Source organism: Lissotriton vulgaris, chromosome 11 (assembly GCF_964263255.1).
Source record: "Lissotriton vulgaris chromosome 11, aLisVul1.2, whole genome shotgun sequence".
Classification (NCBI taxonomy): Eukaryota; Metazoa; Chordata; class Amphibia; order Caudata; family Salamandridae; genus Lissotriton; species Lissotriton vulgaris.
Genome location: NC_141699.1, coordinates 967,652,874 through 967,668,159, shown reverse-complemented (window position 1 = coordinate 967,668,159; position 15,286 = coordinate 967,652,874). Strand labels below are relative to the sequence as shown.

The 15,286-nt window shown below is 43.8% G+C and overlaps 1 protein-coding gene across 1 annotated transcript in view; it reads right to left on the bottom strand.

Moving 5' to 3' along the window:
- Positions 1-1,755: 1,755 nt before the first annotated feature.
- GPR87 (G protein-coupled receptor 87) overlaps positions 1,756-15,286 on the bottom strand; it is an 85,397-nt gene continuing 71,866 nt past the window's right edge. Inside the window, exon 2 of the mRNA XM_086944909.1 lies at positions 1,756-2,886. Coding sequence (XP_086801035.1) covers positions 1,847-2,878 — 1,032 coding nt within the window. The 5' untranslated portion in view covers positions 2,879-2,886 and the 3' untranslated portion in view covers positions 1,756-1,846. The remainder of the gene's footprint in view (positions 2,887-15,286) is intronic.

Sequence of the window (15,286 nt, the reverse complement as noted above, 5' to 3'; positions counted from 1 at the left end):
TAATTATATATATGTAGCCAAATATATATACATTCATAAATATGTGTGTTATAATTTTCTGATTAAGTTTAATAGTTATATATATTTCAAAATGAATGAAACATATTTAGTTTGCATTATATTAAGCTCATTAATATATTTCATGATTATTTATATTTATATATATTTTAAAAACTATATTTTTTACAATGATATTAATGACTGCAATATTTTAAATTCAATATTTTTGTAATTTACTTTATAAAGATAGCATGTCGATATTTTTGACAACGATAGTTATGTGTCAATATTTTAGTATGGCAATATTTCTATAGGCGATATTTTGTCAACGAACAGAGTCATTTTGTGATTATTTCTATTGTGTTTGTGTCAAGTATTATAGATAGACTTACAGGTCCAAATATGTTAAAGGCATTTAAAGTGGGATCCATATTTGAGTAACTTCATATTCCTTCATGAAACACGCCAATAACATGGGTCTCTCCCATCTTCCTCATTCACGACTTCATAACTCTCTAATCCTCAGGCAGGAACCACGGGAGCCTCATGTACAATTGTGCTGGCACTATCTGAACTACCATGCCAATGCACTTCCACCTCCACCTCCAACTCCATCTCCAACTCCACCTCATCAACAGCTGTAAGATCTAGGTCCACATCACATTCAACTTGACCAAAGCCCTGATCTATTCTCTGGTGCTGAAGATATTGATTTATTAGGTCGAGCATTTGAGAGCTCTAGTATACACTTTAGTATATACTTATATGTGTATGTACTTTGTGAGCTCTGGAGATCTGCCCTAGGACTTGTCTGATTCCGCTTAGGTACTTTTTTTTGCGTTCAACTGCCTCTATTTAACTGTCTTGATAGAAAACGACCAGTAGAGGTCAGTAAAAAAACAGAATTGCTTTCTGCTGAGGTACTCTCTTTTTTAAAAATGTTCTATTAACTGCCTCTATTTAACTTTCTTGTTAGAAAATGACCAGCAGAGGTCAGTAAAATACCAGAATCACTTTAGCATTCTCTAGGTTCCAGTCCATAGCAATTGTCTTCCACGAGCACCCGTAGACAATAATATTTTTTTCAAATCTTGAACACTGAAGGCCCTGATTTTAAATTAAAAACAAAGCTTTGGACTATACCATTTCCAGCTGAAAGGCAATATTTCTCTCCATGTGTTCCCATACCTGGTGTGTCGCGTAGTTTCGTGCTTACTTTTCCCTCCATATTAAAGAACAGCAGATGTTTCAGCACCCAGGCTAATGTGCTGCATAGCTAAATATATATAAGATCCCAAAGGCAAGACGGATTCAATTGCAAATGCTGTTGAAAAGGTTATCTATTGACCTCCTGGAACACCTTTCCTCCCCCAACAGAAAGTTCTCCACCTTTGCACAAGAACCCTGTTTTAATCTTGCATGTGCCACTTGCTTCATGTACCACCTGGTGAGTTAATGCTCAAGGAACCTTGCTAAAATTCCTTACCTTCATCTTTAGATCCAAAATCGATGCTATTTTAATGATCTGATTGATAGATGTACATATAGAAGACAGGTGGTGACATTTGTATTAGTGACATGATTTATACATGCCATTAAATACCTATGACAATGCTGAACTAATTGACAACTTGTGCAGAACTTTAGATCTTTGCCATTTACATGTACAATTTAACCATACATTTGAACAGTAGCAATGACCACTCCAAGTTGTTTGTGCATCTATTTGTCATTATATCTAAAAACCATCAACAGTAACAAAAAAATATTTTTTTAATAAACATTTACTATGTACAGGTAGTATTCCATATACAAACACATTGCAGCGATTGCCTGGATGCCATGTTTATCCTTCAGTAAGTTCACAGAACACTCGGACTTCCGATCGCCGCACGCTGTGAAGAGAGCGAATGCTTTCACTCCTGGATTTGATACTAGATCTGTTGAACACCCTCTGTGAGAAGGATTTGCACATCAGAAAGTAAATGATAGGATCAAGACATACATTGCACGCTGACAGACAGAGCGTAGCTTCCTTGCAATAATACAGAATCCTGTGGGCGGGATCACCTAAAAACGTATCTAGCCGGAGAAACATGAGTGGGATCCTACACACATGGTATGGCACAAAGCATGTGAAAAACACAGCCACAACAACACGTATACTTTGATTATGTTTACGCCGTCTACTTGATGAGCTCGAAAATTGCTTGCTGGATTTTCGGATATGCCGGGAAATTGAAATATAGCATGCTATTAACACAATCAGCACTGCTATGAACACACACATGTCTATGTAAGTTACTGCTTCGTGCCAGGCAACACCAATTGTGCTTTTGAACTGAATGCAGTCTTCTGGTTTGTCTTTGATTGGCCAGATGTTGGTTAGGATCACATTTGGTATGGCTAGAGTGATCATCCCCACCCACACACATGCAGACACAATATTTGTGAAGCTCATGCTATACATCTTTGAACTTCTGAATGGTTTTACCACTTTGAGATATCGATCGATGCTGATCAGTCCAAGAAATATAATGCTTATGTACATGCAGGTGTAAAACAAGACCGTGGCGTATCGGCAGATAAAAAAATCCAGGTTCCATGGTCCTATACCTGCGGTTTGGATTATTTTAAAAGGAAATGTCAAGGTCATCAGAAGGTCAGCGACTATAATGTTTTTCAAGTAGAAGATGAAATTTGTTGTACTTTTGATGTGGAAGAACACCCATGCTGCTTGGCCATTTAGGAAGATACTTCCCAGGAATATGATGAGATAAAGCAGAGGCAACCCAACTCTGACTATTTCGCTTTCATGTGCAGAAATCCCACGTCGATCCACTGTAAAATTATATGCCTTTGTGATGACTTGGTCCATGTAATATGCTGCAGAATGCAAACAAGAAAGATTAGTATATACACCTAACAACGGTCTGCTCTAGAAATGAAAATGACAATGCAAAGAAGAAACTCTCTGAAAGTCCCCTTTACAAAGGAGGCAACAAAGCATTGAACGCACAGATTGTCATTTTTTTCTTCTTCAGAATGAAACTGCTGTTGATAGCTGGCAAAACTGTAATATTTTCCTCAATACTCGTTATAACACAAATTATTACTTTTTAGTCGTCCAAAAACTTTTCCCACAGAGATTTCTGCTGAGAGGTGTTGGGCTGCAAAGTAGTTGCTCAGACTCCCAAAGAAGGCAATGAAGATCTGCAGAATTGACAAATGTAGTTGCCTCCCAAAAGGAGGCTATCAAGAAAAAGTCTAGGCAGGAATTAGTGGTGACTGAACAGAACTGCAACTTAATTTTTATAAGTGGACTATAAGTCTTGATGTACTAAAACACACAAGGAGGGCTTTGGCAAATACATTTCCAGAGTTCAAATTGTTACATTACATTTATTTTGTTTATAAAGATGTCTATTACCTTATCCAGGAACTTGGTGGCTTATTTACAAGCCCCTTGCGTCGGCGGGCGTCACTTTCAATATGTCCTAATGCTATGTTACTACAATACAAAGGTGCTTAAGATAGGGAGAATAAGTCAATTCTGAACTTTTTCCTGAAGTGCGGAATAGAGGAAATAATGTTGAGAGGTTGAGGCAATGAGTGTAACTGTTTTGTTATAGGGAAACTTGTGGGGAGTTCAGAAGCAGGCATTTATTTGTAAGGACATGTGCCTTCTTGTCTACTCCTCCTGGCCTCCCTTCTGGTACTTCAAGCGGGACCCGCGCTTGTCTAACACATTTGAAGGCCAAATTGAAAGAGGGGATAAGTGTTTCTCTCAATTTCTTCGTCTCCACTTTTACTATCAATGACTACTTTTCATTCAGACAGTTTTACTGCTCAGATTACTTGCTTCATAATTTAAATATATTTTTGGCAAAAAAAATACATAATAATTACAGACAAAATTTACTTTAGATGAATATCCATGCACTTTTTTACACGTAAATGAATGCCATTAGCAAAATCTTGAGTAAAGATGGCATCATGTATAAATGTTCCTCACACTAAACAAAAGGTGTGAAAACAGGTGTAAATCCACCTCACACCAGTCTTACAGTAAGCAGGATTTTGTTTTTGAAACTAAAAATAAATGATCCCATGGCCATGGGAGTCTTCTTTCATGGTGTGGGGGTAATTTTGCAGTTTTTACTGCTCCCTACCGCCAGGTTTTCTCTGATGGTGAATGAAAACATGCCATTTGCCAGCCCACTCAAAATAGGGCAGGTGGACGAATGGCAAAACCTCAGATGGCCATTGGTCGGTTAGGCCATCGAACGTGAATGTCAGCTGTGGAGATGAAGTAGCCTCTGTGTCAACCGTCAGAAGGGCCACCCAACACAAAGGGGCCTATTACGATGTTGGACAGAAGGGCCACAACACAACACAAAGGGGCCCATTACGATGTTGGGCGGACTTGCGTCCGCCCGCCACCGTCTCGGAAACGGGACTGACCGACCTCCGGTCGGATGTCCCGACCACCTCATTATGATGTGACCGCACATGGTGCGGTCATATTCCGACATCTCCCTATGGGAGAATGTGTTACAGCCGTAAACCACCCATTGTACATCCTCCCATAGGGAAATGTGATGTGGATTAACAGGAGGCACGGCCACCAACTGGAGGTGGCAAAGAAAAGGCGGCCCTCCTAGGGACCCCCAAACATGTTTTCGAACAGGGCTTCCATGTCAGAAAGGACTGCATGGAAACCCTGCCAGAAACCGTGCATCGGAATCCAGATGGCATAAACCGTCGTCCATTTGGATTATGGGCTGTTTCCGACTGACTAACGGGCTCCTTGAGCCCGTAGGAAGCTAGCCGGAATGGCTGGCTGGTTTCAATTCCGACCGCCCGAATCAAAATCATCCGGTCAGAAGTGAAACCGACGAGGCGGTCTTAAAGCCCCTGACATGAGGTTGGAGGCCTTACAATTGACATCGTAATAGGCCCCTAAATGAGGAGGGTAGAATTCACTTTGGTGGAATGGGTACTCTGTCGTCATTGTGATCGAGTACCTTCAAACCAAACTTTAAATTAAATCTATAATTTTTAACTAAATCTAATTCATAATAAAAATAAATATTTTAGTATCATCAAAAATAAATATTTTAGTAAGGTGGTGAATTTTATCTGTAGAACATTATTGTTTATTAATTAAATTCATGTACTTAAATTGGTTATTTATTTAATATACATTTATTTTTTGAGTCAATGTCATGTAACATTTTATTTTATTAGTTAATGGTTAAAATAAATATTTGATTTTAAATTCAGGTTACAAATTAGGATTTAAAAAAAAAAAACTCTTTAAAGTATAATACACTTTGATATTTTTTTCTGTATACTTTCCCATAGGTAGACCTCTGTCATTGTGGTGTTGGGTCACCCCACTTATGTGTGCAGTGTTACTAGTACTAAATTCACACTTGTAAATCCTGCTGAAGGAGGCTTCACCCCTTGATTTGACAGGGTGTATATCTACATCTAGGTGTAAATCTACACTCCGATGGATAGAAAATAAAATTGTGGTGTGAAGTTGCATCTGGGTGTAGTAGTAATTATGCATGTGAGTAAATACACATATTTACCTTTGCGAATACGTCTTATAGAAACAAACCCATACCCAAATTTGCTCATGAACAAAAACACTATTAAAAACTTAATTTCTGAAAGCAAGTAGATCACGTACTACTTTGGTGGCAGACACAACCTTACATATGACTTACAAATGACTCTCTTTGGTGCAATGCAACTAACATCAGCAGAGCTCTGGTGTCAGCACTGTCTTTATGTACCGTCCACACAATTAAAATAATAGCAGTAGATCTGGCATTGATAAATTGCTTAGAACTACGAGTTCCATTGCAGCATTGAGAACACAAACTTTGGGATCTCATACAACTTAGAGATGCTTTTGCAGGGACGCACATAGTAGTTCCTGCTAACCGCTACTACAACAGACACCTCTGCGTCTCAGTTTTTCTCTTTTAGTTAATATCTCTCTCTTTCTCTCTTTCTCTCTGTCTCAGTCCCTCTGCCTTTAACACACAGGCATGAACTCTCTCTCACACACACATACACACATGCATGCAAGCACTCACACAAAAACAGACATGCGGACACACACACACACACATAAAAGTTCTTTAGAAAAGTTGCTGAAATTATGGCACACTCCTGAGCGATATGAACTTCCTTTTTTGTGATCCGGGGATCATTTTACAGTTCCACCTGTTAGCACATTTTTTATAACCTGTACACACTTGACATCCAATGGCTAGTTCCTCTTACCTGTAAAACCTGAATTGATACTCTGTTTTGGAATGGAAGTATCAAATGCAGCTCCCTAATGTGTGTGTACCTGCATTAACATCCGCAAAAGAAATGCCCTTTTGTGAGCAAAACAAAGCAGCTAATTTTAATAAGAGTAGACAATCGCTGACACAGGCATTCGCTTTGCCGTTCGTTTCTAGGGGTTTGTTGTGTTGCAACAACGTTGTATGCACATGAAATCCTGTAATTAACCAGCCTGTTCCTCCCAGTCAAGGAAAGACACAGGAAGGGTAAATTTGTGGATTTATTTTGCAGTTGCACCAACATTAGAAGATTACACATAGGCATGCAGGGCTTAAGTGTTGTTACAATTTCTGTATGTTCATTATCGCAATTCCCTTGCACAACGTTGGAAAGCTTCCATCGCCTACTTCGGCAATCAGAACTCCTTCTTCTTATTTTGACCATTGCATCTAGTGAACTGAGAAATAAGATTTAGGCCCCCATTAGGATGGCGGGCGGACTTTCCCTGCCCGCCATCCCCCTGCAAAACGGGACCGCCCGCCATAGGAGCGGCGGTCCCGCCTTGGCAATTAGGATGCGCCCACCACACTGGCGGGCACTAAGCATGGGCGAATTTTGCGAATCTGGCGTTCGCGAATTTGCGGATTTGCGAACTCGCAATCTGCAAAATCCGCAAATTCTCGCGAATTTGCGTATTTTTTTTGTGTTCGCAAGGATTTCTGCCAGTTCGCGAGGGTTTTGTACCAGTTCGCAATTGCGAACTTACATGTCGGCTCACAACGGTTGCGATTATGTTGTTTCTACGTCTGGTTCATCATCACAGGTTCCCAGCACCCTCTGTTTCACCACTGCCACCCTCTGTTTCACCCATGCCACCCTCTGGTACATCAATGCCACCCTCTGGTTCATCATCACTGTTGATTATGGGGGGGGGAAAGCAAGCACACCTGCCCTGCTTCAACTGACATGAATTAATTTGGGGTTGATTTATTAATGTGTCACTGTTTTCAAATTCCAGTCTGGCACCTGCTTCCTTATCTGTAATTTGCTTTCTGTTGCAGTGCAATTTTTTTTCCAGGACCTTTGTGGCCTACTTGTAGCTATTCTATGAGCCTGCTGTGAGGGTCAGAGCAGGGTAATATAATTGTTGCAACTAGCAACTGAACTCTGGAGGGGCCCCAGTCAGGAAGCACTACAGGGAATGGTTACTAATGATGAGTTTGAACTTTTGCACCTGCTGAATGCTTTCACTTTTGCAAAACTCGTTTTTCTGCAGAACAGCATTAGAGCAACTGTAATGCCCCAAACAAACTTACTTGTGAAAGTTGATTTCTAATCCAAAAGTGATCCAAATTAATCAATTAATCAATTAATCACAGCATTTATATAGCGCACTACACACCCAAAGGGTCTCAAGGCGCTAGGGAGGGGGGATCCGCTACTGCTCGAACAGCCAGGTCTTGAGTTGCTTCCTGAAGGCGAGGTGGTCCTGGGTCAGGCGGAGGTGGGTCGGGAGGGAGTTCCATGTCTTGGTGGCGAAGTAGGAGAAGGACCGTCCTCCTGTGGTGGCTCTTCGGATGCGGGGGACGGCGGCGAGGGCGTGGCCGGTCGATCAAAGCTGGCGTTTGGGAGCGTAGAAGTTGAGGCGGCTGTTGAGGTATCCCGGGCCCTGGTTGTTTAGGGCTTTGTGTGAGTGGGTGAGGAGTCGGAAGGTGATTCTCTTGTTGACCGGGAGCCAGTGCAGGTCTCTCAGGTGTCCGGCGATGTGGCTGCGCCGGGGGATGTCCAGGATGAGACGTGCTGAGGCGTTCTGGATCCGCTGAAGTCTCTTCTGGAGCTTGGCGGTGGTACCGGCTTAGAGGGAGTTGCCGTAGTCCAGACGGCTGGTGACGAGGGCCTGGGTGACCGTCTTCCTGGTCTCAGTGGGGATCCACCGGAAGAGCTTACGTAGCATGCGCAGGATGTTGAAGCACGACGAGGAGACGGCATTGACTTGTTTGGTCATGGAGAGGGAGGAGTCCAGGATGAAGCCCAGGTTGCGTGCGTGGTCTGTAGGTTGGGGTGCGCTGCCCAGGGCGGGGGGCCACCAGGAGTCGTCCCAGGCGGAGGGTGTGGATCCCAGGATGAGGACTTCCGTCTTGTCCGAGTTCAGTTTCAGGCGGCTGTTCTTCATCCATTCGGCTACCTCTTTCATCCCTTCGTGTAGGTTGTCTCTGGCGGTGGCGGGGTCGTTGGTGAGGGAGAGGATCAGCTGGGTGTCGTCGGCGTAGGAGATGATGTTGAGGTTGTGCTGGCGTGCGATGTCTGCGAGGGGGCCCATGTAGACGTTGAAGAGGGTTGGACTGAGCGAGGAGCCTTGAGGGACGCCGCAGATGACTTCGGTGGCTTCCGATCTGAACGGAGGGAGGCGGACTCTCTGTGTTCTCCCGGCGAGGAAGGAGATGATCCACTCCAGTGCCTTCTCCTGGACTCCGACGTTGCTGAGGCGCTGTACTAGGGTACGGTGGCAGACAGTGTCAAAGGCCGCGGAGAGGTCTAGGAGGATGAGGGCCGCTGTTTCTCCGTTGTCGAGCAGGGCACGGATGTCATCGGTGGCTGCGATCAGGGCGGTCTCGGTGCTGTGGTTTGCCCGGAAGCCAGACTGCGAGGGGTCGAGGGATCCGTTCGTCTCGAGGAAGGCGGCCAGCTGCTTGTTGACGGTCTTCTCGATGACTTTTGCAGGAAACGGGAGCAGCGAGATGGGGCGGTAGTTCTTGAGGTCGGTGGGGTCGGCTGATGGCTTCTTGAGTAGGGCGCTGAGTTCGGCGTGCTTTTAGCTCTCCGGGAAGGTAGCGGTGTCGAAGGAGGTGTTGATGATGTCCCGCAGGTGGGGTGCGATGACAGCGTCGGCCTTGTTGAAGACGTGGTGAGGGCAGGGGTCGGTCGGAGATCCGGGGTGGATGGAGTTCTTCGTGCGGATGGTGTCTTCGGTGTTGATCGGAGTCCAGGCGCGGAGGGTGGTGGTGGGGGGCGGGGGTTCGGTCGTGGCGTGCATCGGTTGAGTGCTGAAGCTGTTGTGTATGTCCACGATCTTGTTGTGGAAGTAGGAGGCGAGGGAGTTGCAGAGGTCTTGCGAAGGGGTGATGTCGTTGTTTCCGGCGTTGGGGTTGGAGAGCTCTTTGACGATGTTGAAGAGTTCCTTGCTGTTGTGTGCGTTGTTGTCCAGAAAGTCAAAAGGCCTCAAATCCAAAACAATGCAGGCAAATGTCAACCTGAGGAGTTATTCTGATAAAAATCATCATTTTCAGAAGGTCTATGCTGCTTGCTAGTGGATTTCTTGTGCAGAATTGCAAATTTTGTAATTTCGCGAGTGCGAGATTGTTGCTGCCCGCCGCACCTACATGTTCGCAATTGTGAACTTACGCCGCACGCCGCAAAATTGTATCACCAAGAAAAAAAAATCCGCTGCGTGCGAATTTGCGGATTTTCAGTAAATTCACGAGCCTTTGCGGATCGCGAATTTACCGAAATTCCGCAAAATCCGTGAGCGAAATGGATTTTCCGGCCATGATTAGCGGGCACATCCTGTATTTTTGCCATTGTGGCGGGCGGTGCTGAAAGCGCCGCCCGCCGCAATGGTAAAAATGCACGTTGTACATTTCAAAGCACAACATGACAGGCACCGCGCAGTGCCTGCCATGTTGCACTTTGAAATGCGGGGAGGTACCATAGGTACCCCCTATGTGCACCCCCCGGAGTCCCAGGGGGCCCGCAACGGGCCCCCACAGGGAGTCTACGCATGCCTTTCCGTGGCGGCATTGCCGCCACGGAAAGGCATGTCTGAAGGTCCATCCTAATATGGCTAGCATTGTCTAATAGACACCGCCACCATATTAAACATTTTCCGCCCCGGCCACAAGGCGACCAGGGTGGAAAAGCGGTGGAAGGTCTTTCCGTCCGCCGCGGTCCCCCCGCCATCCTAATATGGCGGGGAATTTAGGTGCGGATGGCGGGCGGATTGCCTGCGCCAGGCTGGCGGCGGCTACAGCCAGCCAGGCGGGGGCAATCTGCCCGCCATCCTAATGGGCCCCTTAGTATCCCACAGGGTTTCACTCCTAGGCTAGATCATTCTTCAATTTATAACTGTTTAGGTGTGCTACGAAAGAATATACTCTACTCCAAAGAACTTGCAATATTGAATTCAAGTTGCCTTCAATATGAAGGAAGTCATTTTTTATGCACAAATCAATGTAGGCTAAAGCGTCACTTCTTAACAATTACATTTATTTCAGCTCCTGTATAAAATGTTAGAATCAATAATACATGTTATAACCCACTGTGATTTAAAACCACCTTTGATTTACTGTATGAGCTTGGAAAATTGACAACTGATATTGAAATGCTGAAATATTAATGTAATATCAATGGATTCATAAGGAATTTAGATGTAAAATGAGTTGAGCAGCCAAGAAACATTTCAGCTTATGTCTATGGAAACCATTACATACTATAAAATAAATGTTATTTAAAGCACAATTGGCTTTTGCTACTTTCCTGTCTGTATGAAAGGACAACCTTCATGTTGAAGGTTGCTTGAATTCAATCTGGTGAACTCTGAAAAATGTCATCCTAATTCCACTGCCCATATTTAATATCCCTTCCCTCCACCTTCAGAAGTACGATTATCCAGTCATAAAGTGACCTTTCATTTGCTTAGTAAGAGGAAGGAGACAGAGACAAAGGGAGGAGTGAGAGAAAGAAATAGAGAAAAAATGGACAGAAAAAGCAGGAAACAGAAATCAGCTAAAGATAGAGAAATAGAGAGAGTATGCGATGGAGACAAGTGGAAAGGAAAAGCAGAATAAGTGAGCTGCCAACAGGAATATAGACAGATTTGAGAAATGCAAGAAAGTGAAAACTGCCAAGAAGAGGGAAACAGCATCAGTGGACGTACAGAGTGGGTGGAAGCGAGGTCGCTAATTTTAGGCAGCGGTATGCAAAGAGAGGAGGCTTATGGGAGTGCTGTGTAAATTGCAATGTATGTGCCAACTCCAGTTTTCGCACATGTCGCAATTAGGAATTTGACGGCAAACACTGCAGCCTGAAATATTTCTAAGATAATATTGGCAGGTCAAACCAGCTGATATTTTCTGAAGGAAAAAGGGCTGAAAAGTATTGGTACTTGCATATTTTGGTGTGGTAAGCGACAAAATCTACATGTTACGCCCCCTTTTCAAAGGTACAACTCATCATCAGAATAATATACTGCAGCCAATATTTAACAATGCCCAAGGTATTGTTATTTAAAGGGCTGCAATAAATACCAATGCAGTACTGTGGCACCCATAATCAGGCCCTAAACATGATACTGAAACAGTCCACTTCTGCACTATGAGCCCAGCAGCCCTTTCAATCTCTTGTTGGCTGTATCTTTGTCTTTGCTACTGTACAGCACTATGTTGCCCTTGAGCTAGGTTCATGCCATGTAAATACCACCTACATACAACATATACGTACAGGACCTGTACCTCTATTACTGTGTGGGCTTTCATGGCAATGCTCAGTGCAGACATCATTAAAGCTGAAGCAAATTCTCTGCTTGCATTCACCGCCAGCCGCCCGAATTGCCTGAGCCCTCATGGCCGCCGGCCGCCTAGATTTATTCAGGTGCTGCCACGCATATTGTGCCCTCAGCGACGCCACTCCAGTGCAGACGCCACTACTGCTGCCTTCGCCAGGGTATCCCGATTCCACGCAAATGGTCTTGCATGCACAACACTGCTCGTAACTCGACAACCCTGTCCTGATGACGATCCCAACTCAAGGGGATCGAAACGCTGTCGACATCGCAGCGCAATTCCATGGCACATTTAATGTTTTTGGCTCCTGTAAAATTGTTCATTCCATGTTTTAAGTGACTAATACTTAATCCTGCGGAGCCTTCACTGTATAATTTCATTGTCACGTTGCACCGTTCACGCTGTACACGTTCAGCACTTGCATCTTCACCTTGCACCAATTGTATATATCACCTTTCACCAAGTGCCCTCGGGTTGTCACATGATTTCTTCTGTACAGTGCTGTTCCAACTGTATTTCCATGTGAAACACCCTTCTTCGAAATTGGTGAATAACAAGCTTTTAAAACCATATGAGCCTCCTTGTTTCTTGTTCATGTAATGTCGAATGCATACATTATCTTAACTGCCTTTAACTGATACCTGTTGGGAATTGTTTTTCTTTCTACTCCACACCCATCCCAACGTGGTTTATGGGTTTACACCTGTTGTTCTTATACACGCAATAAATAACAATGCAGTACTGTGGCACCCATAATCAGGCCCTAAACATGATACTGAAACAGTCCACTTCTGCACTATGAGCCCAGCAGCCCTTTCAATCTCTTGTTGGCTGTATCTTTGTCTTTGCTACTGTACAGCACTATGTTGCCTTTGAGCTAGGTTCATGCCATGTAAATACCACCTAGATACAACATATACGTACAAGATGTGCACTTCTATTACTGTGTGGGCTTTCATGTCAATGATCACTGCAGACATCATTGGAGCTGAAGTAAATTCTCTGTTTGTTTTAGGGCTTCACTACTGCCTATTGCATCGTTTGGTAGTCACCACATATATCCTGTGGTTTATTTCTGGCCTGAAGCCAAGTTTCTGCACTCAGTCTTGAAGTGCTGGTTTGCCTTGTAATTGTCCTTGAGCTTCTGTTTCTCGAACAGATTAATACATGGCGTTATACGTTTCCATGGAAGCGATAACAATCATTTCAAGTTGTCAGTGTGATAATGCATCTACAAACCAAAACACTCCCAAGTTTAATAGCTTTGTTTGTATATTCTGTGGGTAGATAAACCTGATACCTAGGCATAATCACTCATTACACTGATACACTCAGCTGCCCCCAAATCACCCCTTTCCATTATTCTGGTCTTTTTTGGGGTCTTAAAACTGTCGTAGAAAGGAATGCAAAGCCAGACTAAACTGGGGAATCTTGCCAAATATTCATTTTTCTTTTAGTAACATTTTTGTCAAAAACCTGTTTTTAATTCCATCCTCCAATACCCTTTATTTTCATACAGAGATGTATGGAAAACGCAGCCACAGCCCGTGGAGGGAGTTTCCGTGGGGCGGAGAGGCAGGGCGGGGGAGGGGCAGGATGGGGGCTGCTAAAAACCGGAGTATGGATAATTGAAGGTAAGTAAACAATTTAATAAATAAAACAAATTTGCTAGCGCGTTCTGCATCGCAAAATGAAACTCCCTCCACGGGCCGTTGCTGGGAAATCATTTTTATGCATGACTTTGAGTATAATTAACAATGACCAATGAAACCTACTAGGCCATAGGTCTTTAAGTGCGAGAGAGGATTCAGAACTGCATTGTTTTCCCAGTGGCATTTAGTAAAGAAAGTAGTGCTTCTGTTTCACACTTATGACTCATTGTTCGCGTCAAGGCAATAATTGTGATACCGTAATGATTTTTATGTGTCTCAAAAGGCACTCATGGGCAAAAACCTATTCCAGCCACCCAAAGCACTTGTCCATGGTAAGGATTATGACAAATAAGACCCTAAAGAAGCTTACCTACGGGAATTAAACCAATTTTAATCTAACATAATTGGAACGTTTGGAGTTCTGCCCCTTCTTCCATCTTCTATCAAGAACGGAAGATTTGTCTGTGCCTCTAATGAATGCTGTAAGGGTGATTGTATCAATCCTGGACTGATAGGACAGGTCTAACTGTTGTGCTGTGTGTGTCTTCGCTAGGAAAGTTAAAGACAAAACCACAATCTTGGACAGCCCCAGTATGGGATGCCCAATTGTCCATACAATGAACACCACAGAAGGGAACATCAAAATATCACTGTAAGTAGGGATTGACAGACAGCACTTATTTTGCACACACCACTTGTCTGGGTCTCTTATTGTTGACCCCACATAAAGCAGCTGAGTAAAATGGGCTATTTTTCAGCTTCGCCTGGGTTAGACATCTGTTGCGTGGTTTTCCCTGACTTTTTGCCTCTACATAATGTATTTTGTATTTTTGATGCTGTGCTGGATTTCGTTTTTGCTGGCTTAGATGCTTCAGTCACTTTGACACAGCTGATCAGTTTCAAAGTGCAAGTGCTCCCCCTGTAAATTGTGATCACAATTGGTTGTCCCTGATTGGCATATGTGATTTACTAGTGAGTCCCTAGTAAAGTGCACTGAAGTGTTCCAGGGCCTGTAAATCAATTGCTACTAATGGGCCTGCAGCACTGATTGTGCCACCCACATGGGTAGCCCTGAAATGGTATCTCAGATCTGCCACTGCAGTGTCTGTGTGTGTTTCTAAACTGCCATGTCGACCTGGCAAGTGCACCATCTTGCCAGAGCCTAACCTTCCTTTTTCTTATATGTAAGACACCCCTATGGTAGGTCCAAGGTACCCCCCCCCCCCCACATGGGCAGGGTGCAGTGTATGTGAAAGATAGGACATGTACTGGTGTGTGACATGGCCTGATAGTGGAACACTGTCAATTTCATTTTTCACTATTGAAAAGCTATCTGTACCATAGGATAGAATGGGAAATACTTTGTAAAATCTTACAAGTATACCTTCACATTAGTGCACAATAGACAAATAAAGTTTAGTCTCTCTGAACTCAGAATTTAATAACACATCTTTTAGTAAAGTAGGCATTTTCTTGTTTAACCATTCTGTGTGCCTCTGCCTGTTTATGGATTGACTGTCTGGTTTTGGAGTGACAGGGGCTAGGGATGTGCATTCACTGTAAGAGCCTTGGGAGGCGGAGGGGTTGAGATGTACCTGTCCCTTCTGGGATGACTCAGATCTGAGCTGAACGGGCCCTGGCTACATTTAGAGTAGTGGGAGGAGATTTCCTTCACCTGAATAGGGCCTGTCCCCCTTGCACAATGCTGTCTACAACCCCTGTGGTCAAACTGCACCAATGAGGACAGAACCGGTTTGCACTGGCCTC